The sequence below is a fragment of the Capra hircus genome, unplaced genomic scaffold, assembly GCF_001704415.2.
Source record: "Capra hircus breed San Clemente unplaced genomic scaffold, ASM170441v1, whole genome shotgun sequence".
Classification (NCBI taxonomy): Eukaryota; Metazoa; Chordata; class Mammalia; order Artiodactyla; family Bovidae; genus Capra; species Capra hircus.
Window position 1 is genome coordinate 7,294 of NW_017190149.1, and position 27,241 is coordinate 34,534.

At 48.2% G+C, this 27,241-nt stretch overlaps 1 protein-coding gene across 3 annotated transcripts in view; it reads left to right on the forward strand.

Annotated features, from left to right (window-relative positions):
• The first annotated feature begins 5,502 nt into the window (after nt 1-5,502).
• The window catches only part of TSC22D3 (TSC22 domain family member 3), a 67,846-nt gene continuing 46,107 nt past the window's right edge, over nt 5,503-27,241 (forward strand). The window contains exons 1-2 of one of the 3 annotated variants that reach the window (XM_018045120.1): nt 5,503-5,684; nt 6,343-6,768. In XM_018045120.1, the coding sequence (XP_017900609.1) occupies nt 5,590-5,684; nt 6,343-6,768 (521 nt within the window). In that variant the 5' untranslated portion in view covers nt 5,503-5,589. Of the gene's footprint in view, nt 5,685-5,870; nt 6,063-6,342; nt 6,769-27,241 lie in introns of those variants that run through there. The other 2 variants (XM_018045121.1, XM_018045125.1) reach the window with 2 other exon arrangements.

Consider the following 27,241-nt stretch of genomic DNA (forward strand, 5'->3'; position numbering starts at 1 on the left):
AAAGATACATGTGCCCCAATGTTCATAGCAGCATTATTTACACTCACCAAGATATGGAAGCAACCTCAGTGTCCATCAACAGGTGAATGGAAAAGAAGATGTGGGATATATATATATATACATACATACATATATAACAGAATACTACTTGGCCATTAAAAGGAACAAAATTTTACCATTTGGGGCAACATGGTTGGACTTGGAGGGCATTATGCTAAGTGAAATAAGTCAGACAAAGACAAATACTATGTGATATCAGTTATTTGTAGAATCTAAAAAATACAACAAGCTAGTGAATATAACTAAAAAAGAAGTAGACTCATATATAGAGAACAGCGTAGTGGCTCTGTAGGGGGAAGGGGCAATACAGGGGTGGGAGAGTGGGAGATACAAACTGTTGGGTGTAAGATAGGCTCAAGGATGTATTGTATAACATGGGGAGTATAGGCAATATTTTGTAATAACTGTAAATGGAAAATAACTTTTTAAATTGTATAAAAAATTTTAAACATTAAAAAAGGAAGTCATATATATGTGTGTGTGTGTTAATAAATCATTGACTGCACTTTTTTTAGAGTATGTGATCTTCTTAAAATAGATGTTATGCTTTGTAAATGTTTGATAAACCATAACTAAAAAGTCACCTAATGGTTAAAGGCACAAGCTTTGAAGTTGGAAAGGGGTGGGTTCAAATCCAAATGTCACTACTTACTACTTATGCGACATGAGAGCTTCTTGAACATTCCCAAGGCCATCTCATTACTGGAATCATAACCTACTTCATAGGATTGTTGTGAAGATTAAATAAGATCATATATGTAAAGTACCCAGCACATAGCATGACCTCAGTAAATGATACCTATTCCTTTTCTTAATAATTGCTAAATATGCAGCAAACTTGCGAAGCGGGAGGATTTCCTTCATGCTTCGCGTGAGGTGCCCTGATACTAGTCCCCAGATCTCTTTCTAGCCTTCACTCTCAGTGTTCCATCTTTCGCATCTTGCTCTCCAGGACACTGCACTTCTTTGTAATTCATATCCGCCCCTGCGCACTGCCGCCACCTCCAGGCCTCTGTTTTCTCCTCTCTCGGTGTAGCGTGCCTTTCCCTCCTTCCAGAGCTGACCCCTTCTCCACACTCCCACAGGAGTGCTCCCCCCCACACACACACACCAGGCCTCCATCGTCATTCCCAGATTGTGCTGTTTTTGTCTGTTTATGTCTCTGTTTTGCCAACTAGACCATGAATTCTTTGGGTGCTTGGGCTGTGTCTTACCTCTGAATCCCCACTCACCCCATACTTGGCACAGGGCGAGCAGAGAGTGACTGTTGATGACTCCATCTGAGAAGGTATCACTTTTTCCCCCCTTTCTACTCCACCCTGTCTGTAAGTGGGCCCCCTTCTGCTTGCTGGGTTTATATAAGAACGTTTTGCTACTTGGGAGTCTCTCCATCCAACACAGTATATGTGAGCAGAGGGAGGCTTCACAGAGAGGAGCCAAGATGGTCCTGCCCAGTCAGCCTTTTCAGGACGGTACGCTATATGTCAATACACGCTGGACTTGTGTGCAAATACACAACAGCTTTCTGAACTCTATCTCAGAACTATCTAGATTTTCTTCTAAGTTATATTTGCTCTTGATCAGCCTGGATATAGTATGCAAAGCTGTATTGAATTATTAACAATACTGCTTGCTAGTAAGGACTACAACAAGGGAAATGTCAAGGGGACAAACTCTGGAGTTTAATGGTGCCAAATGCCAAGAAGGAAATACTTCCACCAGGGCCTTGTCCCAAGGTTATGCACAAAGATAAAAGAATTCAGGCAAGTATAGAAGCAAAAGGCCCCTGCAGTTCTCAAAACACAAATTAAATAAACATTTATGAAGCTAATATATTTTGTTATAATGTTTAACATAAAATAATTATAAACAAGAGGGAAAATCTTAAACACTGTAATTAAAAAACAATTCAGTAGGCTATAAGTCTACATAATGCATATGAAATTTCATATTCTACTACCTCCTCTGGCTTTTAACCAAGAACATTTAAAAAAAAAGACAATGAAGAAGAAAAAGGGAAATTAATGCATCTAAACGACTGGCTTTTTTGAGATAAACAGTCTTCAACAGTCTGTGAGAACACAGGGACCATACCCTCAGCTCTGCTGGTCCAGCCAGTGACCTTGCAACCCCTCTTTCCTGTCTTATCTTGGGATCCTGTCAGGAGGCAGGGATACAGATTGGTTTTGGTTTTCTGTGTCTTACAGCAGAGAGAGTACTGTCCTCCTTCCATTTCTGAAAATTGCCAGGCCCCATAGAGCCTTGGAAACAGTTTGTTAGCTGTCCTTTGCTCATCATGGGGGTGATACTTGTGGCACACAGAAGTGAAGTGAAGTCGCTCAGTCGTGTCCGACTCTTTGCGACCCCATGGGCTGTAGCCTATCAGGCTCCTCTGTCCATGGGATTTTCCAGGCAATAGTCCTGGAGTGGATTGCCATTTCCTTCTCCAGGGCACACAGAGGGAATGTTAAATCTATGAAAGCCCGATCTCCAGAGACTCAGATAAGTGGAGCGGCACTAGACAGACAGTGGCTGTTCCCTGACTGGTATCCAGATGTACAGCCTGGCCAAGGAGCCCTCTTAGCTTAGAGGATCTGCCTCTTTTTACCTCGTGTTCTCAGGACGAGTGCAGTGTGAATCCCACTAGGGGGCACCTCTAGCGTCTCCGCCAAGATCTGACTCAGGCAAGAAACGTTCCGCTTTGTGAACACAAGATGGCAGTATGTACTGGTCTATCGCAAGGGCCATGGCCTTGTGAAAGTGAGCTGAAAGAAGGGTGGGGGAGTGCTGACTGAAATCCATTTGAGTTTTAAGCGAAAACTGAACATCAGGAATATTTTGAATTTTTCTCAGAAACTAATAATTACTGAATTCTATGTATACAAACTTCCAAGTCTCCAAGTCCTGAGACACTTCAGAACCATACCACTTACACACCCACGGCTGGGGTTAGACCTGCCTGCTTTCCACAAATCTGCCCTTTCACCTCAGCTCGGCTCCAGGGGTACTTTCTCCTCAGAGCCAAGAATCCTTCAGGCCAAGGTTTTAGGACACTCTACAGTGTCCACGAACAACGAATGACCACACCCCTCCAAAAGGTAAGGATAGAGATCACCTGAGATGGTAGGTAGGACTTCCCTGGTGGCTCAGATGGTTAAGCGTCTGTCTACAATGTGGGAGACCGGGGTTCGATCCCTGGGTCAGGAAGATCCCCAGGAAAAGGAATGGCAATCCACTCCAGTACTATTGCCTGGAAATTCCCATGGAGGGAGGAGGCTGGTAGGCTACAGTCCATGAGGTCGTGAAGAGTTGGACACGACTGAGCGACTTCACTTCACAAGGTGGTTCAGTTCAGTTCAGTCTCTCAGTCGTGTCCGACTCTTTGCAACCCCATGAATCGCGGCACGCCAGGCCTCCCTGTCCATCACGAACTCCTGGAGTTCACTCAGACTCACGTCCATCGAGTCAGTGGTGCCATCCAGCCATTTCATCCTCTGTCACCCCCTTCTCCTGCCCCCAATCCCTCCCAGCATCAGAGTCTTTTCCAATGAGTCAACTCTTCTCATGAGGTGGCCAAAGTACTGGAGTTTCAGCTTTAGCATCATTCCTTCCAAAAAAATCCCAGGGCTGATCTCTTTCAGAATGGACTGGTTGGATCTCCTTGCAGTCCAAGGGACTCTCAAGAGTCTTCTCCAACACCACAGTTCAAAAGCATCAGTGCTTCGGTGCTCAGCCTTCTTCACAGTCCAGCTCTCACATCCATACATGACCACAGGAAAAACCATAGCCTTGACTAGACGGACCTTAGTCAGCAAAGTAATGTCTCTGTTTTTGAATATGCTATCTAGGTTGGTCATAACTTTTCTTCCAAGGAGTAAGCGTCTTTTAATTTCATGGCTGCAGTCACCACCTGCAGTGATTTTGGAGCCCCCCAAAAATAAAGTCTGACACTGTTTCTACTGTTTCCCCATCTATTTCCCATGAAGTGATGGGACCGGATGCCATGATCTTCGTTTTCTGAATGTTGAGCTTTAAGCCAACTTTTCCACTCTCCTCTTTCACTTTCATCGAGGCTTTTTAGTTCCTCTTCATTTTCTGCCATAAAGGTGGTGTTATCTGCATATCTGAGGTTATTGATATTTCTTCCAGCAATCTTGATTCCAGCTTGTGTTTCTTCCAGTCCAGCGTTTCTCATGATGTACTCTGCATATAAGTTAAATAAGCAGGGTGACAATATACAGCCTTGACGCACTCCTTTTCCTATTTGGAACCAGTCTGTTGTTGCATGTCCAGTTCTAACTGTTGCTTCCTGACCTGCATACAGATTTCTCAAGAGGCAGGTCAGGTGGTCTGGTATTCCCATCTCTTTCAGAATTTTCCACAGTTTATTGTGATCCACACAGTCAAAGGCTTTGGCATAGTCAATAAAGCATATTTTTCTCTGGAACTCTCTTGCTTTTTCCATGATCCAGCGGATGTTGGCAATTTGATCTCTGGTTCCTCTGCCTTTTCTAAAACCAACTTGAACATCAGGAAGTTCACGGTTCACGTATCGTTGAAGCCTGGCTTGTAGAATTTTGAGCATTACTTTACTAGCGTGTGAGATGGGTGCAATTGTGCGGTAGTTTGAGCATTCTTTGGCATTGCCTTTCTTTGGTATTGGAATGAAACTGACCTTTTCCAGTCCTGTGGCCACTGCTGAGTTTTCCAAATTTGCTGGCATATTGAGTGCAGCACTTTAGGGGGATCAAAAAACCGCGAGTTTGGAAACTTTGGGGAAGCTAAGTGAAATGGGGAGGATGAGATGAAACTAAGGAGAATGAAGGGGTGTGGAAGTGAGAGGAACAGGGGGGGATAAAATGAGGGAAAGAAAAGGAGAAAGACAGAAACCGAGAGGAGTAAAAGAGGAATGGCAGAGAAAAATCCTAAATAAGGAAATCCAGGAAAGGGAAAAAAAGGAATAAGAAAGGGGGCAAGAAAGAAAGGAAAGGGCCAAAAGAAGTAAAGAAAGAGGAAAAAAGAACATAAAAATAAATGAGAGGAAAAGGGGCAAAGGAACAGAAAAATAAATATGAAAGAAAGAATGGAAGAAGAAAAGCAAAGAGAAGCAAGGCATGGGGGGCGGGCGTGCAGACAGAGAGAGAACTACTAACGCACTGGCATTCCGGGAAGCTGGAGCAAAGACCATCTCAGATGGGGTTCAGGGAAGACATGGGAGAGAGCAATTGAGGGGAAGGGGGGAAAGGAATGAAGGGAGAAGAAACGGACAGAAACCGAGGAGCGGTTGAGCGTGCTTCTGTGAGTTTTGTTGCAGGAGCGTATCGGTTACCCCCGAGGCGCGCACAGCACCCTCGGACACCCAGCACTGGCCACGCGCTCTCTGCACCTCACCCCACCCCCACGCCGCTTCTCGAAGGCGGCGTCTCTCCTGTAGGGGGACCCGTCCGCGGTGGGACCAGGCACATTGGTCCGCCCGTTGAGCTCGAGACCGGGGGTGGCGCGGCGGCTCTCGGGGATTCCTGGCCCAAGATGCGCCAGAAGCACAGAGACAGCCCGAGCCGAAGCGCGGCGAGACTCACGGAAGGAGGCCGAGCGGGGCCGGGCTCCCGGGAGCGCGGCAGAAGGTGCGGGCGGCCCTGCGGGTGCCGGGGCGAGATGGGGGCGGAAGCCCGGGGGCAGCGGGGCGGGGGAGGGGGACAGTACCGTGCCGCCGGCTCCCGGGCGCGCGCGGGCGAAGCTGCGGCGGCCCCGCGTGGTCGGCCGGCCCCCCGGCGGGTCATTTGCATGCTGTCACGGCTCCGCGCTGACACCCGGGCGCGCGGCTCGCTCGCTCGCTCACTCGCGCTCGGCTTCTGCCACCGCTCCGCCGGCGCAGCCCCGGAGAGCCTGAGAGCCGGCGAGTCCCCGAGCTGGCGAGGGAGGGAGGGAACCCGAGAGGGAGAGAGCGAGGGCGCGCCCCGGCTCTCTGTCGGCCCCGCCGCCCGCCCTTCCTGCTACCCCAGGTCCGCCCCCGGCCCCCGCTCTCACACTTGGGAAACTTGGGACGGCGCGGGGGCCGCGTGTGGCACCTCGGGGTGGGGGGGGCGGCCCTGGCCTGGAGAGGCGGAGGAGGAGGAGGGGGGCGGAGAGGAGGAGGAAGAGGAGGAAGTGAGCCCGAAGGATCCGCTCAGAGCTGTTTGTCCAGCTGTTTCTATTCGCACCCCGAGCGGCGCAGCCAGAAGGGGGCCGAGCCGACGGTGGCCGGCTTTTGACGCTCATTTCCAACTCTTCTTCTCCTCGCAGCTTGTCTGTCCCAGACACCCTGGAGTCTCCTCCGGCCGGCCCGGCGGGCGCGCACCTGCCGGCTGCCCCTGACCTCGCGGGCCAGGCGGGCCCCGAGCTGGAGAACATGGCCCAGCCCAAGTCCGACTGCCGCTCACCTGTCGGCCTCGACTGCTGCAACTGCTGCCTGGACCTGGCCCACCGGAGCGGGCTCCAGCGCGACAACGGCGGGGACAACAACAACTCGGGCAGCCCCACCGTGAGCAACTTTCGGCAGCTGCAGGAGAAGCTGGTCTTCGAGAACCTCAACACCGACAAGCTCAATAGCATAATGCGGCAGGATTCGCTAGAGCCCGTGCTGCGGGACCCCTGCTATCTGATCAACGAGGGCATCTGCAACCGCAACATCGACCAGACCATGCTTTCCATTCTGCTCTTCTTCCACAGGTAGGTGGCGGGGCACGCGCGGGTGGGCACCTGGTCCCGGCTGCCTCGCACCTGACTGGGCTGAATGCGCCCCTCCGGAAGGCCGAGAGGGGCACTGGAGGTTTGGGCGCCCAGGACCGCCACAACCCGACCCAGGAGGCTACCTGGATTCCTGTGTGGCTGAGGGGAGGCCTGGCAGGTGGGAGCCCTGTTTGGAAAGGTGCCTACGGAGGCTTTCTTGGGGAAATGCTGGAGCCCAGAAGATGGACAGAGCGATAGAGCGGTAGATGCTTTGGGGATAGCCGGCGGCACTTTCTACCCAAATGCCTGCATTTCTATGACCACTTTGGAGAGTCTGCCATGGGATGCTCTTGGGACCTGAGTTCTACGCTTATCAAAAGTCCATTTCCAAACAGGCAAACTTGGGCGGAAATTGCAAGGGCTTTTAAATTACTGAGTGGCCCTGACTGAGAATAGGGGCAAGCAAATTGTCCCGGCAGATTCAGCTGCTACTGGTGTGGGGGAGGGTAGGGAATAAGAAAAATTAGAGACCTGTGAGAATTTCTTGAAACTCTGGATAGGGGGACCCCTCCCCATCCATGATCCACCATGGATCACAGCCTTCCATTTCCAGTGATAGCTAAAAGCAGCCCCAAAGAGCATCCCAGGACAGGAGGGTGGATGAGTCCATGTCATGGCAAACCTGTTGTTGGAGTGCAGGTCAGACTTTCTAGAAATCCTGCTGAAGGGCAAGGAAGGGAGAGTGGAGGAGAAAAACACAATGGGAAGACCAAAGGTGGCTGCAGTCTTCCAGTCTGAGGCACTCTGGTAAGAGCCGGTCTTGGGCAGACAACTGCAGCAATTTTGAAGCAGGAGAGGCAACTTTAGGAAACTCAGCTGTGGGTTTGGTGTTCTTAGAGCCAGAGGAACGAGGCACTGGTGTGTGTGTGTGTGCATGCGCGTGAGGGTGGGTGGGTGGGTTTTCTTCTTCCTCAAGGTCACAGGTTATGTAAGAGAAAGAGAAACCCTCTCTGGGAGGCCTCGGTTGTAGTACAAGTTATGTGTCTAGTTCCCTGTGTGACCCTGAGCAAGTTGCTTGACCTCTCCGGTCTCTAAGCTTCCTTCTAGTTCTGAGGTTCCAAGTCATGGGCAGGTAATGTGCTCAGACAAGGTAATAAGTAATTTTGGGCTTCCACAGAGTAATTGAATAATTTGATGGTTTGTCGGTGAGACACAAATAGGAAATTTTAAAAGCCATCGAGCTAGGCAAGAGCTACCTCACTTAGTGCTCAGCCCAGGTTAGCTTCCACAGTCCCAGAAGTTCCAGGAGGGGACAAGCAAGGCTACCAACTTCGTTAGCATTATTATAACAGGTTGTATTTGCAGGCATTTTCCATGCCTTCAAAGCCCTTTCTCATCTATTATTTCACTTTAGGCATCAATTTATCTCATTGTCTCTAAGAAACCAGGCCGAGTTTCCAGGGAATCTTCATTTCTGGTGAAAGATTACTACAAGTGTATTCAGACCACAGCCACTGCAACCCTGCCGAGCGAAAGCCCTAACAGGTTCCTAATAGTCTGCTGAGCTTAGGGCTGTAGGTGGTGGGGGATGGGTGGCAGCAGCACCTGGAAAGAGGGCTCATGGCACTTGCACTCTTTCAACTGGGAGAGAATCTGCTCCAAAATGGCCTGACGAATCATAAGAGGGGACAGTTCCTCAGCTCTGGGTCCTAGGTTGGAGGCGTGGGAGGGTCAGACCTAAGTGAGTGAGATGTGAGGCTGAAAGTCTGAAATCAAAGTGTTTACTTGCGCCACACCTTGAGAGGCTTTCTGGTGGTCTGGGTTTCTTGAAAACGGCAAGACCTCCTTTGTCACCTACTCTGTTGACACCTCTTGGTTCTTAGCAAAGCCTGGAAATGCCACCAGGTTGGGTTGGGGGCTGAGAGCTTTGGTGGAGGGAACAGGGCATATCATTGGGAAGTTGTCTCTGAGCACCCTGCCTCCCCTCCTGGGAACAGAGCAACTCAAGCCCCCACGCTGAGGAGTGACAGGTAACCGCTGTGGTAACCACTTTAACAGTTCCAGAAACACAAAGCATTCTGTCATTTCTCTTCACAACTGAGACCTTAGAGACTGGAGATTCTGAATTTGGTTGAAAGTTTGCCTACAATGACACGCTCATTGGCAAAGTAGGAGGCCATTATTGCTGGTCATGGGGTTTCCCCAAAATCTAGGCTGGACAGTCTTCTGAGGGAAAATTTCCTCTTCCTATTTCATTTATTCCCTGGTTTTCTAGCTTCATACCACAGTCATCATTGTTACTTCTATTCCATTTAATTATTTGATACTTCAGATTCCTGCCTGAGTGTCTTTTTCCTCTAACTTGTCTCCTTCATGGCTTCTGGAGAAGCGACTCTTTCTGCCTTTCCTCCTACAGCCCACTCCCCAGCCGCAAGGACTCCAATATTCTTGGGAGGAAGCGTAGGGCAGATTCTTGATTGCCATCTGGTTTTTGCTTTGACCTGTCCCTGACTCTCAGCTTAGCTCTTGGATTCCTTGGAACACAAGAGTGTAAGCAATTTGAGGGTAGGGTGTGTTTTCCACTTACTTGGCTTTCCCTTGACTTCTAATTATACTGCCAGTACTCAATAAAGGTTTTTTTGGGCTAGATGACTGCTTAATTGTTGGTGTGGTCCTATGTAAAGATTTTACAACTTTAATTGACTCTTGGAAAATTCTTATAAGTGTTTAAATCTGATTTTTTTTTCTGGTATGAACCACATGCAGTAACTCTGATAGCTTGGTAGAAGCCCTGATGAACAGTGGTGTGTATATACGTATGAATCAGTGGTAATGGGCATGTAGCTCATTGGTGTGTAAATAGTCCCTCTAAACTACTTGTAAGGGGAGATGTGTTTTACACACCAGCCCTTCAATCTTGTGTTAGGTAACTAATAACTATAATAGATTAATAGCTAAACATCTACTGAGTGTTTACAGCGTGTGCTAAGCATTATATCTGCATAGGCTCATTTAATTTTACACCAACCCAATGAAATGGGTACTGTTATCACCATTCTTCATTTTTTAATGAAGGAAATTAAGGCTGGAGAAAATTAAATAACTTTCTCGGTGCCTTACAATGAAGAGCAGAGCCAAGACTCCACCTAAGATCAGGAGGACACTAAAGAATTGTCGATGAAGGAAGAATCGTTAAGCAGAGGCAAATATTAGCCCGTAAACTAATCAAATGGTTAAAATGTCCTAATTAGGTCAGCTGACCAACCATCCCAGGACTTTCCACCAACACAGGACTTTCAGTGCTCAAACAGGGACAGTCCCAAGGAAACTGGAATGATTGGTCAATCTATTATTAGGGGGCTATTGGCACCCCACTCCGTTACTCTTGCCTGGAAAATCCCTTGGATGGAGGAGCCTGGTGGGCTGCAGTCCATGGGGTCGCTAAGAGTCAGACACGACTGAGCAACTTTACTTTAGTTTTCACTTTCATGCATTGGAGAAGGAAATGGCAACCCACTCCAGTATTCTTGCCTGGAGAATCTCAGGGACGGGGGAGCCTGGTGGGCTGCTGTCTATGGGGTTGCACAGAGTCGGACACGACTGAAGTGACTTAGCATACTGTATTATTTGTTGAAAATGCTCCTAAAACTGGAAAACCTAAGAGGCAGATAGATTATGCTGGGCAAAGAGCTAATTTTTTTCAATTGAAATGCAGCCTACTAAAAAATTTGCTAAGTTGAAATTTGAGGGGCCTTAATTCTCTGATCTGGGCTGCTATGGTGGCTCATTGGTAAAGAATTCACCTGCCAATGCAGGAGACACGGGTTCATTTCCTGGGTCAGGAAGATCCCCTGGAGAAGGAAGTGGTAACCCACTCCAGTATTCTTGCCTGGAGAATCCCATGGACAGAGGAGCCTGGCAGGCTACAGTCCATGAGGTCACAAAAGAGTTGGACACAACTTAATGACTAAACAACAACAAAGTCTCTGATCAGTAAAGTATAGCAAGCTGAAAGGGGAGCTTTTGCCATATTCTGTTGTTGTCGTTGTAATTTCAAATTTATTTCTAAGATTTTACCCAAAACTACTTAATCAGCTCTATTCTTCAGCTCCCCAGCACCCCAGCCAGTGTGATTTGAGCTACTTTGAATCTGAGTTCTCTTGCAGCTCTGAGAGCCCTTGGACTCTACCTTTAAGCTTCTGTACCGGCAATAATTGGTCCCCACTTAGATGCTCAGAAAATAATAATAGCAAGATTTCTTGTTGTTTTACGTGTGTTAATTCTTGTAACCTTCCCTATTGGTGTGATATGTAGTAGTAAAGGCAAAGATGTGGATTCAGAGATCAAGCTTCCAAGAAAAATTTGCATAAAAATTATTTGTGCTTCTCTGAGTCTTCAAAGTAATGATTTCATAAATGTATATTCCTGAACCTGATTTCTGAGGACATAGAGGATTTAGGGGGCAAAACTCTCCCACCTGCCTGCTGTAGAGCTTAATTTTATACTCTAAGATCAGTTTTCTGTCCTTGCCATCTAAAGTTCCTATTCCATAGTGCAGCAGTATTTGGGCCACACCACAAGAAATTCTGATTTAGAGGTTGCAACCGTTTGTCAACTAATTTTGCCATTTGATTTTGAGGATGGTGTACTTTGCTGGGAAAAGGTTTTACGTTTCTGTGTGCTTAAGTCTGTTATTTTTTGCTTTTGTGAGTTTTGTTTTTGGTATCAAGCTCTGAAAGTCCTTTCCTAGGCCAGGGTAATTTAAAATAACTTTTCCCTGAGTGTCTAGTGGTCTGACAAAGAATAGGCACCTTGAATTAAGAGACATCTCTGTTAAAAACACAAATGCATTTGCAGACATGACATTCATGGTTTGTATACCTCATGAGAGCCCTGATGTGTTAGAAATTGTCTTTTTGCTGAGACACAGATGTGAATTCCATGTGCTCAGAGGCTTTGGGTGGTGAGTGACCCTACTCTACCAGCAACTACTATATATACTACATATGTGAGTGTATGTTATATATGTATATAAAGAATATGTATACATTAGGTATATGCGTATATACAATAACATATTTATAAGATAAAATTTGTCATTCTAATCATTTTTAAGTGTGCAAGTCAGTGGTATTAAGTATATTCACAATGGTGCAGTCAGCAATATTACCCATTCCAGAACTTTGGCACCATCCCAAATAGAAACTCTGTATCTATTTAGTACCTTCCCTGGTGGCTCAGGTGGTAAAGAATCTACCTGTAATGCAGGAGACCCAAGTTTGATCCCTGGGTCCAGAAGATCCCCTGGAGAAGGAAATGGCTACCCACTCCAGTATTCTTGCCTGGAGAATTCCATGGACAGAGGAGCCTGGTGGGCTACAGTCCATGAGGTCACAAAGAGTCAGACATGACTGAATGACTAACTCTTCATTTAATTAAGCAGTAATTCCCTGTTCTCCTCTCCCTCCAGTCCTTGGTAACCTCTGTTCTTCTATCTCAGGAATTTGCCTATTTGAGTTATTTTGTATGAGTCAAATTATACAAAATGTGGCCTTTTGTATAGCTTCATTCACGTGAGGTAATGTTGTCAAGGTCTATCCATTTATCAGCACTTGCTTCCTGTTTATGAGTGAATGACATTCCTTTGATGGATACACCACATTTTGTGTCATCCAGTTCATCTGTTCACAAACTCGGGTTCTTTCCACCTGCTTGATCTGGTGAAGTATGCTGCTTTGGACAGCTGTGTCCAGGTATCTTTTTGAGCTCCTTCTTTCAAGTCTTTTGGGTCTCTACCTAGGAGTGGAGTTGCCCAGAACCTACTTTTCAACCCAATTTTGTAGTCCTTTTCTCATAGTCAATTCATTCAAGTATAGTAATGCCCATGAAAAGAGCAAATGTCTATTTCTTTGGGGAGAAGGCCTCCCTCCCCGAGTCAGCTGCTAGTGCTAGTGATTACAATGAAAGAAAGCTAAGAAGTTTAACCAAATGATACAAGTTTTATGAGGGAAATGATGTGCTTTCAGGATGCTCATGAATTGGGGACTGGAAAAAGTTTGAGTGTGTCTCTCTCATGAATGGGTAGGATCTACCCAGGTTTGCTACCCAAGATTTCCTTTTTAAAAGAGTAACACGTACATGTTTTACTCACCATTGACCACTTTGTGTGAACTTGTTTATCAGAACTTCCTTTGGGGGTGACAGCTCATTGGGCATAGGGTTCTATGGGAATGAAACCTATGAAAGCCAAGTTTGGAGAAGAGAAGTAGAGAGATGGGGCCAGAGTCCTTGAAAGGCCTGCTGCAATGTGGGGCTCTGGGCAGCACAGAGCTCGAGAGGTCTGGATGGAAGATTCGTGCTCTTCAAGAAAAGTGACAAGAACAGAACACAAATTCCACCTCCTCCTCCTCCTCAGTCTTGCCAGGAATGGGCCCATGTGAGCCCACACCTCAGAAAATAACTCTTTCCAGGGTGACCTTATTTTCCCTCCTCGCCTGGAGAGAAGGTTAACTGCTTATATTTGCACTTCCAGATAAACTAACAAGCTCTCAATTCCAGGTAGAGCTTTGGCTCCTTTCCATAACAGGTCCTGAAGGCCGGGAGGTCTGGGTAAATGGAGATGGCTGTGTCTGGCCGAGGCTGCCAGGGTCTCTGGGTGCCCTGGGTGGTGGAGCCCAGCAGAGCACTTGCCCGTGCCCGTGGGCTGGCTGAGAGGGATAAGGCCAGCCATGCCTTTACCTTGGCGGTAGCCATTGCACCGTGTTCGCTCATCACGATTATGCTCTTACCTGAACTTTCTCCTCTTACGTAAGGGATCCCTCAAGATATCCACAGAGCCATAATCTGCCATGACTGGCTGGGTTTACATAACAAATTGGTTGGTGTCATGCAGTAGTCTCACTAGCCCTAGAGAAGCCAGTGTGCTGAGTGGGCCTGAAGCTTGGGCCCATTTGATGGGGCACTCTGTGCTCAGTGCACTCAAGGGAGAGCATTCCGTGACCACAGGGGTCAAAAAAGACCAAATTTCTCTTTTAGGTGAAGAAGGCAATAATGGCCCAGAACATGTTGCGCTGTCCCATTGCCTGCAATAATGGGACAAGGGTTAGAGCTCCGCTTGGGGCCACGGGTTTGGCAGAGCAGGACCCTGTGGACTAATGGGATCTCTGTGAAGGCTGAAGGCTAGATCTCGGCCTCAAAGCAGGTTTGATGAGGAGTCAGCGTGGGGAAATGGCTTATGGAAGCCACCACGTACCCATGCCAAAATCCAGCTTAGCTAAGGAGTCAGAGTGGGGATAAGATGGGAGGAGTCTAGAAAATAAGCTTTTTCAAATGCTAATCTGGGCAGGAGGGAGTCTTTTCATGGGGCAAAGCTAATTCACTTGTACCTTCTACCTGGAAATCTCTGCCCCAAAGTGGCTGTTGCCCTATGGGAAACAGTTTGTGAGGTGTGAGATCCCAGCCAGCACGAAGACTGACTGGGAGGTTTCCCATTGTGCAGCACTAGCCTGAGGGGAAACCAGAGCCCTAAGCTGCTTGGTCAGTGATGCCCCAGGCATGCAATCAGCCTTCCTCCCCTGGGAACCACTTTCCTCAAATAGGCCCAGCCTGAAATCAGGCCCCTGCCTGTGGACAAAGCCCCAAAGGGACCTTCCCCATCCTTCCTAGAAGGAAGAATTTACTCACGAAACAGCCTTGGGTATTCAGCCTACTTCCTCTTGTCTTCTCTTCAGGGGAGATGGAGAGCAGCTGCTCACAGCTCAGGGTCTGGCCGGGATTCCCACTCCGAGCTTTGTAGGCCAGTGATTGGCTATAGCTATCCCTGAGGAAGAAGGGGGTGAGAAGTGAGAGGAAAGGAAGTGGTTCCAGCAGCTCCTTCCTGGCTTACCCCCCCTCCCCACACACACAAACACACACCTCCCTTTTAGCCTCACTCCCAGGCTAGGCTGGGCCTGGGCCAGCCTGAGGTCCCTGACTCATATCTCTCGTAGTGCCTTATGTAACAGAGCCAGGTTACTGAGGCATCAAGCTTCTGCTTGCTCAGTGGCAGGCTTCCCTGGGGCCAGGCATTCAGAAGCCTGCTGGGGGTCTAAGTAGAGCTCACTACACTTCCAAAGGAAAAGCCTCCCCTGCCTAGTGTCAGGCCAAGAGTCTGCTCAGAGGCAAGTGCCAGGCGGTGAAGGTGATTCCTCCCTGAGGCCCCCCCACTCTGCAGCACATGTAAGCAGGTAGGTGAGCTGCTATGGACTTAAGCATGGTTTGGGGTGTTCTTGAGGGTTGGCATCTCCTGCTGTCACCTGATGGTGCAGTGCTGAAGTCAGCCTGGTGCATTGGGGGTGGGGGGTGCAGAACTGGTGTCAGAAGTTCTTCTTCCTTTTGTATCTGCTTGTTGTGTCAGGTACTGTTCTGGGGACTTTAGGGAGATGGGTTTAGAGGAAGCTGGGAGGCCCAATCCATTCTTCACAAAGTCTCAAAGTCTCCAGGCTGGCCTGAATTCACAGTGATACCTAGGTCACTTCCTGCTGCTGCTGCTAAGTCGCTTCAGTCATGTCTGACTGTGTGTGACCCCATAGATGGCAGCCCACCAGTCTCCCCCATCCATGGGATTTTCTAGGCAAGAACACTGGAGTTGGCTGCCATTCCCTTCTCTAATGCATGAAAATGGAAAGTGAAAGGTGATAGTGAAGTTGCTCAGTCGTGTCCGACTCTTAGTGACCCCATGGACTGCAGGCTCCTCCGTCCATGGGATTTTCCAGGCAAGAGTACTGGACTGGGGTGCCATTGCCTTCTCTGAGTTCACTTCCTAGCCTTTTCAGAAAATGGCATTACTGGTTTGGTGCAACTGAGCCCCCAGTGAAATGGGACTTGCTTAAGTCTATGACATTTCTCTAGTAAACTCACATGAATATCTACAACACAGAATAGCCCCATCAATCTAATAGTCCACTGGCTCAAAGTTTATATCGAAACCAATAGGTCCTCTTCTCTTTCCTTGTCTCCACCCAGCCTGTCACACTGTGTTGTCAGTGGGTGAATGGCTCACAGGCCTAGTGTCATGGGGGACTCTGCCCTCCTGTCCAAGGAAAGGAAGAAGAAACAGGGAGATAAAGTCAAAAGGTAGCATGGGAATTACTGACAGGTGTGATTTGTATGCAAATCTCAGACAAGCCCAGGACCACCATCTCAGGGCTCAGGAGTGCTGGGCTCCCCAAATTCCCTGAATCCAGTGACAGTTGGGGGTGGGAACTGAGGCAGAGGTGTAGGATTCCCCTTTCTTGAGGCCCCTCCCAGGCCTCCAGCCCCTCACTTCTCTCTATCCCTCACCCTTTCAGTTCATAGTCAGTTGCAGTAAAAAAAGAAAAAGAAACAAAAAGGAATAAGATAACCTGGCCCAGTCCTAATGCACTAAACTCTGCTTCCCCAGGTGCACATGGAACTGAACCACGGCAGGGCCTCATTAGACCTTGTACTGAGCGGCCAAGCACTTCAATTAATCAATCCATCATTTATCGACCATAGGTCTGCTATTTACCCAGCACCTACTGCAGAGTTATTGAATGCCTGCCCTGTTAGGCACGGTAGAGGGGTGGAGGAGGGAGGGGGCAGGACCAAAGCGGTTGCAGCAGAGACCCCAGCCACTGCAGGCTAGGCTGGGCCTTCTACTTCTTGAGGGAAAGGGCTCAAGTTTACTGTTTCTTGATCTGCAAGCCCAAAACTTCAGTTCTTGATCTGCAAGCCCAAAACTTCAGTTCAATTCAGTTCAGTTCAGTTCAGTAGTTCAGTCGTGTCAGACTCTTTGCGACCCCATGAATCGCAGCACGCCAGGCCTCCCTGTCCGTCACCAACTTCCGGAGTTCACTCAGACTCACGTCCATCGACTCAAGTGATGCCATCCAGCCATCTCATCCTCTGTCATCCCCTTCTCCTCCTGCCCCCAATCCTGCTCAGCATCAGAGTCTTTTCCAATGAGTCAACTCTTCACGTGAGGTGGCCAAAGTACTGGAGTTTCAGCTTTAGCATCATTCCTTCCAAAGATATCCCAGGGCTAATCTCCTTCAGAATGGATTGGTTGGATCTCCTTGCAGTCCAAGGGACTCTCAAGAGTCTTCTCCAACACCACAGTTCAAAAGCATCAGTTCTTCGATGCTCAGCCTTCTTCACAGTCCAGCTCTCACATCCATACATGACCACAGGCAAAACCATAGCCTTGACTAGACAGACCTTAGTCGGCAAAGTAATGACCCTGCTTTTGAATATGCTATCTAGGTTGGTCATAAATTTTCTTCCAAGGAGTAAGCGTCTTTTAATTTCATGGCTGCAGTCACCACCTGCAGTGATTTTGGAGCCCCAAAAAATAAAGTCTGACACTGTTTCCACTGTTTCCCCATCTATTTCCCATGAAGTGATGGGACTAGATGCCATGATCTTCATTTTCTGAATGTTGAGCTTTAAGCCAACATTTCCACTCTCCTCTTTCACTTTCATCAAGAGGCTTTTTAGTTCCTCTTCAATTTATGCCATAAAGTTGGTGTCATCTGCATATCTGAGGTTATTGATATTTCTTCCAGCAATCTTGATTCCAGCTTGTGTTTCTTCCAGTCCAGCGTTTCTCATGATGTACTCTGCATATAAGTTAAATAAGCAGGGTGACAATATACAGCCTTGACGCACTCCTTTTCCTATTGGAACCAGTCTGTTGTTCCATGTCCAGTTCTAACTGTTGCTTCCTGACCTGTATATAGGTTTCTCAAGAGGCAGGTCAGGTGGTCTGGTATTCCCATCTCTTTCAGAATTCTGCACAGTTGATTGTGATCCACACAGTCAAAGGCTTTGGCATAGTCAATAAAGCAGAAGTAGATGTTTTTCTGGAACTCTCTTGCTTTTTCCATGATCCAGCAGATGTTGGCAATTTGATCTCTGGTTCCTCTGCCTTTTCTAAAACCAACTTGAACATCAGGAAGTTCACGGTTCATGTAATGTTGAAGCCTGGCTTGGAGAATTTTGAGCATTACTTTACTAGCATGTGAGATGAGTGCAATTGTGTGGTAGTTTGAGCATTCTTTGGCATTGCCTTTCTTTGGTATTGGAATGAAAACTGACCTTTTCCAGTCCTGTGGCCACTGCTGAGTTTTCCAAATGTGCTGGCATATTGAGTGCAGCACTTTCATAGCATCATCTTTCAGGATTTGAAACAGCTTCCCTGGAATTCCATCACCTCCACTAGCTTTGTTCGTAGAGATGCTTTCTAAGGCCCACTTGACTTCACATTCCAGGATGTCTGGCTCTAGATGAGTGATCACACCACTGTGATTATCTGGGTCGTGAAGATCTTTTTTGTACAGTTCTTCTGTGTATTCTTGCCACCTCTTCTTAATATCTTCTGCTTCTGTTAGATCCATACCATTTCTGTCCTTTATTGAGCCCATCTTTGCATGAAATGTTCCCTTGGTATCTCTAATTTTCTTGAAGAGATCTCTAGTCTTTCCCATTCTGTTGTTTTCCTCTATTTCTTTGCATTGATCGCTGAAGAAGGCTTTCTTATCTCTTCTTGCTATTCTTTGGAACTCTGCATTCAGATGCTTTTATCTTTCCTTTTCTCCTTTGCTTTTCGCTTCTCTTCTTTTCACAGCTATTTGTAAGGCCTCCCCACACAGCCGTTTTGCTGTGCCAAAGCAAACTAGGAAGGGAGAGTCTGTTTATGGCAGCAGCTTCCAGCAGGGCCTTAAAGAATGGCCAGTGGGAAGAGCTGTGAGGCCATCTGGTTGGGAGGGAAGAGGGGGACCTTGCCTGTCCAGCAAGTGTCATGGGTCAGAAGGAGCTGGCTGGGGTGGGGACAGAGAAGAACACTTTCCATGTGTGAGAGGCCTTCTCTGGCCCTCCTCTTATGGCCCCTCTCTGAGTTGGAGCAAGCCTCCCCTCAGGGACCTAGCTAGTCTTGGGTAGGTGGAGGCCTTCAGGGCCCAAGAGCAGAAAGGCACCCTTCAAGGATGCTTGCAGAAAGTCCATCAGAACCAGGAAGGCTAAGCATGGGCGTGCAGTTGACAATGGGTACCAGAGGAGTCTGTGGGTATGGCTTCACATCTGTGCATCTCTGGCCTCGGTCTCCACCAGGCCCCTTCTGAGGGGGATAACAGAACCAGGATCATGTCAAGGCGCTGCCCTGAGAATACATATGTAGTGTGGTAGTGTTAGTTGCTCAGTCGTGCCTGACTCTTTGCGACTGCATGGACTTAGCCCACTAGGCTCCTCTGTCCATGGGATTCTCCAGGTAAGAATACTGCAGCGGGTTGCCATTTCCCTCTCCAGGGGATCTTCCCAACTTAGGGATTGAACCCAGGTCTCCTGCATTTCAGTCAGATTCTTTACTAGCTAAGCTATCAGGGAAGCCCACGAATACACACACACACACACACACACACACACTGTTCACCCAAATCTCTCTGGAAAAAAAGTTCCTAGTGGCCCCACAGGGTGTCATTTTAGCCTTATTTGTATCAATACCTTGGTCAAACCCTTCCTTCCCAGATGCCATATAAATGTAGGTCCTGCGGTTGGGCTGAGGAAGGAGGGAAGTCTCAAGCTGACAGGAAAGGAAAGGGAGCTGGAGTAGCAAAAAGGAAGCAGCCTTGGGTCATCTGGGGAAGCAGATTGCTGCTTATGGTCAGCACCTTGCTTTCTGGGGCCCTTGCACCAAGCTAATGTCCTGGGCATGCATGCCCACACCCTTTCCCATCAGTGCTCTGGAAAATTCACATTTAGGTTCACGAGCAGATTCAGTCAACAACAAATATTTCTCTCATGCCTTCCATGTGACAGGCTCACTGTTCAGTTCAGTCGCTCAGTCGTGTCCGACTCTTTGCGACCCCATGAATCTCAGCACGCCAGGCTTCCCTGTCCATCACCAACTCCCGGAGTTTACTCAGACTCATGTCCATCGAGTCAGTGATGCCATCCAGCCATCTCATCCTCTGTCGTCCCCTTCTCCTCCTGCCCCCAATCCCTCCAAGCATCAGGGTCTTTTCCAACAAGTCAACTCTTTGCATGAGATGGCCAAAGTACTGGAGTTTCAGCTTCAGCATCAGTCCTTCCAATGAACACCCAGGACTGATCTCCTTTAGGATGGACTGGTTGGATCTCCTTGCAGTCCAAGGGACTCCAAAGAGTCTTCTCCAACACCACAGTTCAAAAGCATCAGTTCTTCGGCGCTCAGCTTTCTTCACAGTCCAGCTCTCACATCCATACATGACCACTGTTAAGCACTGGGGATAGAGTGGGGAACTCACAAAAAGCATGGCCACAGCCATCATGGAATAGTAGAGTAAAGAGACAAACATTAACCTAAATAACCACACTAATGAATCCATAATTACAAAGAAGTACCAAGAGGGAAAAGGAATAAGCTCCTCCCTGAGAGTGTAACAAAGTATCAGACAAGGCTTCCTGAGGAAGTGATATTGAGCTAAAGAAATGAATCTCTATGGCTGAAATTCTAATCATCAGACCCAAGCCGAAGGAGATATGTTTAGACAGAGGCTTTCTCAGAAACCCCTGAAGTCATGCCATAGCTACTCACACTCTTGGAAATATTTCTAGGCTATGAGTGGCCAGCAGGTCCAAAAGGGGAGGTCTGACAACATTCTGACAGGAGGAAGAGATGGGGGTTGAAGCCCACAGGGCAGCCAGTACTTAATGTCATCTTTCACTAAAAATAGTCCATGACGGTATGGAAATGCGTAAAGGCTGGCCCTGGGGACCAGTGATAAAGCCTATGGTGGAGGAAAATTTGTTTTTGTAAATTATTTACTGTAAAGAAGAAAAGAACCACAGAGGGTCATCGGGGTTTTTATTTTCCCTTTGCTTCTAAGCTGTGAATGCTTCTCATTGTACAGTGGCCATGGGGCACAAAGCTTCAGGCCGCATTCGTTTCTGGGGCCCCAGGGTTAAATTTTTTGGGGTGCAAATGTCAGATAATTTGTCCAGGCTGGAAAACAGTCTGAATGCAGAAGGGAAGAGAAGCTTGCTTAGCCAACGAGCTAATGCCTGGGACTTCAGGGAGCTGTGGGGCCAAACTAAAGAGCCAAGATGATTGATTGAAGAGGAGCATAAGAATGGGCCAGATGGTGGTCAAAGAGAGGTTGATCTTCAAATATAAGAAAGTCACAACTCAGAGATGGTGACTAGCTATTTCCAAACCACACTAGAAACAGAACGAGAGGAAATAGGCCTCTACTGTAGCATGAAGAACTGTGATTAGATAACAGAAAGAACTTCCTGACTACCAGCAAGCAGAGAAGCTAGACAGAGTTACCAAGGGATGTTACATAAAATATAAACACGGGGAAGGTGGTGACTAGCAATAAAGAACTGAATAAAAGTATGAGAGGGCTGGTAATAAGGATCATGGACAGAAGGGGTCAGACAGGTGGGAAAAGCAAAGGCATCAGATGCAGGTGCTTATAAGGAAAAGAAAAGTGCATGTGTGAGAGATGAATGTTTTTAGGAAAATACTTTCGTAATAGAAACACGTATGATATTTCCATTGGAAATGGAAGTGAAGTGAAGTGAAAGTCGCTCAGTCATGTCTGACTCTTTGTTACCCCACAGACTATACAGTCCATAGAATTCTCCAGGCCAGAATACTGGAGTGGGTAGTCTTTCCCTTCTCCAGGGGCTCTTCCCAACCTAGGAATCAAACCTAGGTCTCCCACAGTTGCAGGCGGCTTCCTTACCAGCTGAGCCACAAGAGAAGCCCAAGAATACTGGAGTGGGTAGCCTATCCCTTCTCCAGGGGATCTTCCCAACCCAGGAATTGAACTGGGGTCTACTGCATTGCAGGCAGATTCTTTACTAGCTCTTCTAGGACTGGAATCATGTGGGGGAACGGACTAAGGAGCTATTAATTCCCCTCTGAATCTTTCAGCTTTCTTATCTCCTAGGCAGATTAGCTTCAGTGGGACATCCATCCTAATGGTCTAACAATTTTGGGGGGCATTCAGTGTGGGAAGTCATTGGAATAAGACTGCACACCCCAGGTGCTTGGGGACGAGGAGGATTTCTCCTTCCACACACATGTGAAAATCAGACACGGGGAGAAAGTGGCAGCCAACAAGTCAGGAAGGATCCCCGTGGCAGGAAATTTACAATCTAGTAGTGGAGACAGACATCAAATAATAATTACACAAATAGCCATATCATTACAATGGATCATAATGAAGAAGAGGTGCAGGAAGCTGTGAGAACACAGGCTGAGGGGTGTTCTAATCCTTCCCACAGGATTAAAAAATTCACAAAAACAAAAGTTACCTTGTTAAAACCTTGGGCATTGTATCATTTATGTCCCTCTGTGAGGGATTCTTGCCCCAAATCAGTAGCAATAAAAGTTAAAATGAACCCAGTCACTGCTAATACCCTAAGGTGTGGATTTTGAAGTTACTCTGGCTCACTGGGGGCCTCAGATAGAAGCAAAGCCCCAAAGAAATTTTCTCATTGCCAAGATCAAGCAACCATGATTTAGGCAGAGTGATTCTCTAAGGGCCCTAATGGCCTATCAGCTGAAAATCAAGATCAGAAAGGCTTTGAAGAGCTCTTCACCTGCCAGATGAACAGGGTGAATGTCAGTGAAGAGAATAAAGCACTAGTGCACTGAAAATTAAACTCGAAACTAGCCCCCGAAATGACTGTCTCCAAAATGTCTTCCGCTACCTATTCAGATGTGGGTGGCTTTGCTGGTATATTCTAGTATTAACTGCAAGGTATGTCCAGAGCTTTTGAATGCTGGGGAGCCAGGATCCTAGAGAGTCAGGGCCCCACTCTGTTTTTCCCAGGTTCTCTCCCAGTAGGGTGGGAGGTGCTTGCCTTTGTGGGGAGCTGGGGTGGGCTTCTTCACCTCAGAAGACCCTGGAGCAGCCACTGAGGAGTAGAGAAGGGCCTGACAGACGATGTGATGTTAGCAAGTGACTTCTCGACCTCAGTCTCCTTATTTAGAAAATGGCGGAAGTGAAAAAAGAAAAAGAAAATGGTGGAAGTGTGGTTGAGGGGTGGGGGTTAAGTGAGAGGACGTTCCAGAACAAAACCTTTTGGGACATGCCTTATCTCCCTTTCTCACCAGTCCCCTCACAGACCCCTCCCCTTGCTCCGTCAGTCATACAACCTGTCCTGCCCAAAGCCAGCTAACACCCGCAGCCCAGTCTGGCAAGCTTTATCTCTGTCAAGGCTTGCTCTCTGAACCTTCTTCATTCACACTCAGGTGTAAATGACTGACAAGGCTTCTCGTTTTCCTTCTGTTTGCGGGGGACAAACTGCTGGGAGCTTTGACATTTTTACCAGAGATTGAAACCTGAAGAGGCATGAGGGCACCCTACTGGCACTGCTGGCAAGTGGAGAAGGATTTCAGAGGGCAGTGGAACTGGGGACTGCGTCTTCAAGACCTTGAACTTCCATCTACCCAGTGTTTGGGGCTGGCACCTTCTGCCTTCACTTGCATCTTAGCCAGAGACACAGAGGCTCAGATCTGGTAGGGTTTCTACCAGAGAGCAGTCATTCAGTCTGACCCTCACCCTTTACAAATGAGGAAACTGAGGCCCAGAGATGGGTGGGTGCCTGTCACAAGCCAAACGGCCATTAGTAACCAGCTGAAAAGAGAAATCATGTCTCCTGATTCAATGGTCTTATGACTTCTCATCTCTAGATGGCTGTGCATATCCCATCCCAGTAGGTACACAGCATCTCCATGCCAAGAGACCAGCTTTGGGTCTCCCTGATGCCCAAAATGGTGGTTTTTTATTTGATTTTATTTAATGGAATTGACCAGTGGTTTGGGTGTTATGGAGTCCCAGCCCTGGAATTCTGCTTCTGTTCAGACTGGGGCTGCACGCCACAGCCACAGTCATGCAAGGGGGACAGAAAGGCTTGCTGTTCGGGTTGGAAAAGAAATAAGTTGCTGAAACATTGGTCTTTTTGAAAGTTCCAACCACAGGGGCTGGCTGGCAGAGCCACTGTCTGGGCTCCCCTGGAGGATCCGGCCCTCCCCTTCAGTCTGGGAGTTAGTTTAGGAAGCTGGCCCGGCCTCAGCAGAAGATCTGGAGGGCAGCACTTGCCCCAGGAGCTCCAGCCTTCCCTCGGAGCCTGGGAGCCCCCGAAGGCACTCAGGGCCAGGAACTTCCTCCCGCCTCCACAACTGAGCCAGCCCAGGCTGGCCCCGAGGCTCCCTGAGCACTTTTTCTTCTGAGCCTGGGCAAGAGTTTCCAGTTGATCCCGCCCTAGCCCGGCAGCTATAGAGGGAGAGCTAGAGGGAGAGCTAGAGCATGAGAGGGAGGTACAGAGAGAGAGGAACCAACCCCAGCCAGGCAAGAGAGAGGAACCAACTCCAGCCAGGCAATCAAGATTTCCCTGGGCAACAGTGACAATGAAGGGGGAAAGCCTGGAGGAGCCTCAGCTCATGGAAGAGCCCCAGTTGGTAGAGGACCCCGAATTCATGGAGGAGGCACAGTTCCTGGAGGAGCTACAGCTTGAGGTTGTAGAAAGTGGGTCAGATTTGGATCCAGAAGATCTGGGTTCGAGTCCCGACATTGCCACCAATCTGATGCTTGAGGTTGAGTAAGTAACTCCCTGCCCTTCTGTGGGCTGCTTTCCCTACTTACAAAATGAGAGAGGGGAGAGAGAAAATGGGTTTATTGACCCTCTTCCAATTCAGATATTCTGAAAGATCACACCTCTAGCATCTTGTGTATAGATGGGATGTGTGGACACATGAATATGTCATTGAACCCCTGAAGGTTAGAAGGATGGGAGGAAAAGGGGATTCACAGAAGCAAGAAAGGGAAAGGAGAAGGTGGTAAATGTGTAAAAAGTCATAACCCCAAGAGAGGATCTAGGCTGAATAGAACATTAGGGTCCACTTTGAAAACTCAAGGATGATGGAATGATTTAGTAACGAGAACCAAGGTGTTTGGGGGTGTGGTCTAGGTATAGTTGCTAATGAGCTCTCCACCAAATGTCTCCCAGTGACCCCTTTAGCCCCAAAGCTCAGCTCCTCAACCCAGAATAAGTTTCTTGAGTTCTTCGTGTGTGTCTTTGGAAAAATTATCATTTGAACTAGCAGGACTTTCTGGTCTTGGATGTTTGCATTCCATCTAAAAAACTGCCTAAGAAGAAGGACTAGACTGGTCCTTTGTCTTAGAAATCTGGTTTCTTGGTAAACCCCCACTTTCACTAGAACCACCGCTGCATGACTCAATGCAAGGCCCTTTGAGAATTTGACTGCTGCTATATATAGCTGCTCTCCCCCTCACTTATGCACAGATGAGCTACCAGAAACCAGTCTGCTTGGTGAAAGTCAGTGTTTGGTACATTTCACTGCATTCTGATTCCTTCATAGTGGACCATCTCTCCCTGGATTATATGATGAGGGTCCATAGCCACAGTAGGTGACACTTCACTAACCAGAGAGAGCTCCTTGGCAGGCGAGGCTTGAGAGCTCAGGGTTCGCTACATGGCAGATCTTCTCCAATGTCCTCTGCCAACTGTGTACCCACCAGCCTCTCTGCTGCAGTGGGGAGGGTGAGTAGAGAGAAGCCGGCCCCACCTATCAGGCACCTGCCTGCTGCCCTAATGTCCTCACCCTCAGAGTCACACACTCTGCTTCCTTGCTGCCAGCCCTCTTTCTTCTTGGCTCAGTTTGTTCACCAATCATTTCTTGTCCCTCGGTTAATCAGTCATAGAGTCCGGTGGTTGCAAGTAATCTTAGAATTCCCATAGGGAATAGCGCTGCAATATATAGACCCCTAAGGTCCTCCTTGGTGCCTTGGGGTCTGCCGAAGGAAAAGAACAGAGAAAGGGGGGAGAGAGTCGGGGGCAGAGGAAGAGAGGCCGGAGTGAAAGTGAATTTGAAGGGAAGGAGAATAAGAAAGAGTTTAGAGGAGGACCCAAAGAAAGACAGGAGGCATTGTACCACAGCCCTCATCTCCAAATAGAGGTTACACCTCCAAACAAGCAAGGTCACAAATAAAAATCTGTGTGTGTCTTCTAAACTTGAAGGGGTTTGGGTCTTCACCTGGTTTAATTTTCTTCACCACAGTATTTTCAAGCTGGACTGCCCTCAACTGGAAAGCATCTCCCAGTGGGTAGTGGAAGTTAGGGAGCTCTGGGAGCCTGGGGAGTAGAACGGGCAGAGCTCCCTGCCTTAGCCCTGCCTCCCTCAGAGCAGTTTTGTTTCTGGGGACTTTGCATTCAGAGACCCTGAGAGAGTCCAAGTTAGATGGGGTGGGGGATGGTGGAATGGGGAGTGATTATCTGTTTAATAACAGCAAAAAGGGCTCTAAGCCCCTAAAGGGCCTTAACTCTCCAGCAGACACAGGAATCTTGTAAAACATCCCCAGGGGGTAGACACACTGCTTCAGCCTGTAGGCATCTACCCACAAGCGGGTTCCCTTGTTGGCCAGCCCTGATTGTTAGATAGTCCTTGTGTTTACCCCACATTGGCACAATCTTTCTGGCCTGCAGAACACTTTGGCCCCGCTTCTCATGTTCTTGCTGCGGGCCTCCTTTGTCTCCTGACCACCCGGGGAGCCAGCTCAGTGAAAGGGGGGTTGCTGGCCTCCCAGGGAAGACGGTGTTCCCAGCTCGGGGCACCACGCACTCCACGCTTCTCAGCCAGAGGTGGCTGGGCCCCGTGTAAGCACTGGGCTGGACAGGCAGGCTACTGATGTGGGCTTGGGGGCACTCCAGCCAAAGCAGCCCCTGGGGCCAAGGCTGAGGAAGTCCGCTCCACAGAGAGCACTGTCCAAGTTAAGTGAGGTCTAGTGAGGAATTCTCAGCAGGGGAAATAGCTTGAGGGAAGGAGCACTTGACCAAGAATAAGGGCCCTGTGTTCTGCTGCAAACTGCAGCCTTGGCCAGGGTTGGCACCTGAAAGGAGGAAAATAGGAAGGGCTGGGCCCCTAGCCCTAGAGGAAGGCGTGATTGAAGCAGGCTCAGGATGGCATCCCGGCCACTCAGCCCTCTAAAGCCCTGCCGGCTTTACATTGCAGGAGGAAAGAAAGCCATGCTTGTTGGCAGTGGGGACCTTCTGCGTGCCTTATACAGAAAGCACTGTTCCCCCCAAGTGCAGTAAACAGGCGCTGGTGGTATGCAAGATCATTTTAGGTGGTACGTGGACTAACTTTTTCTATTTTTATAGCTATTTATTTATTCAACATGTATGGAGGGGGAGGAGTGTGTCTAACACATACACTGTATGATTTCTAAAATCTTTCTGAGCTGGAGGCAGTTTTAAAAAGCGAACCTCCTATAAGCTGTTTTAGAGAAAATGTTAAATAGATAAGGTTTCCCATGTGGCTTGGTGCTAAAGAATCCACCTGCCCATGCAGGACACTTGGGTTCCATCCCTGGGTCGAGAAGATCCCCTGGAGAAGTAAGTGGCAACCCACACCAGCATTCTTGCCTGGGAAGTCCCACGGACAGAGGAACCTGGAGGGTTG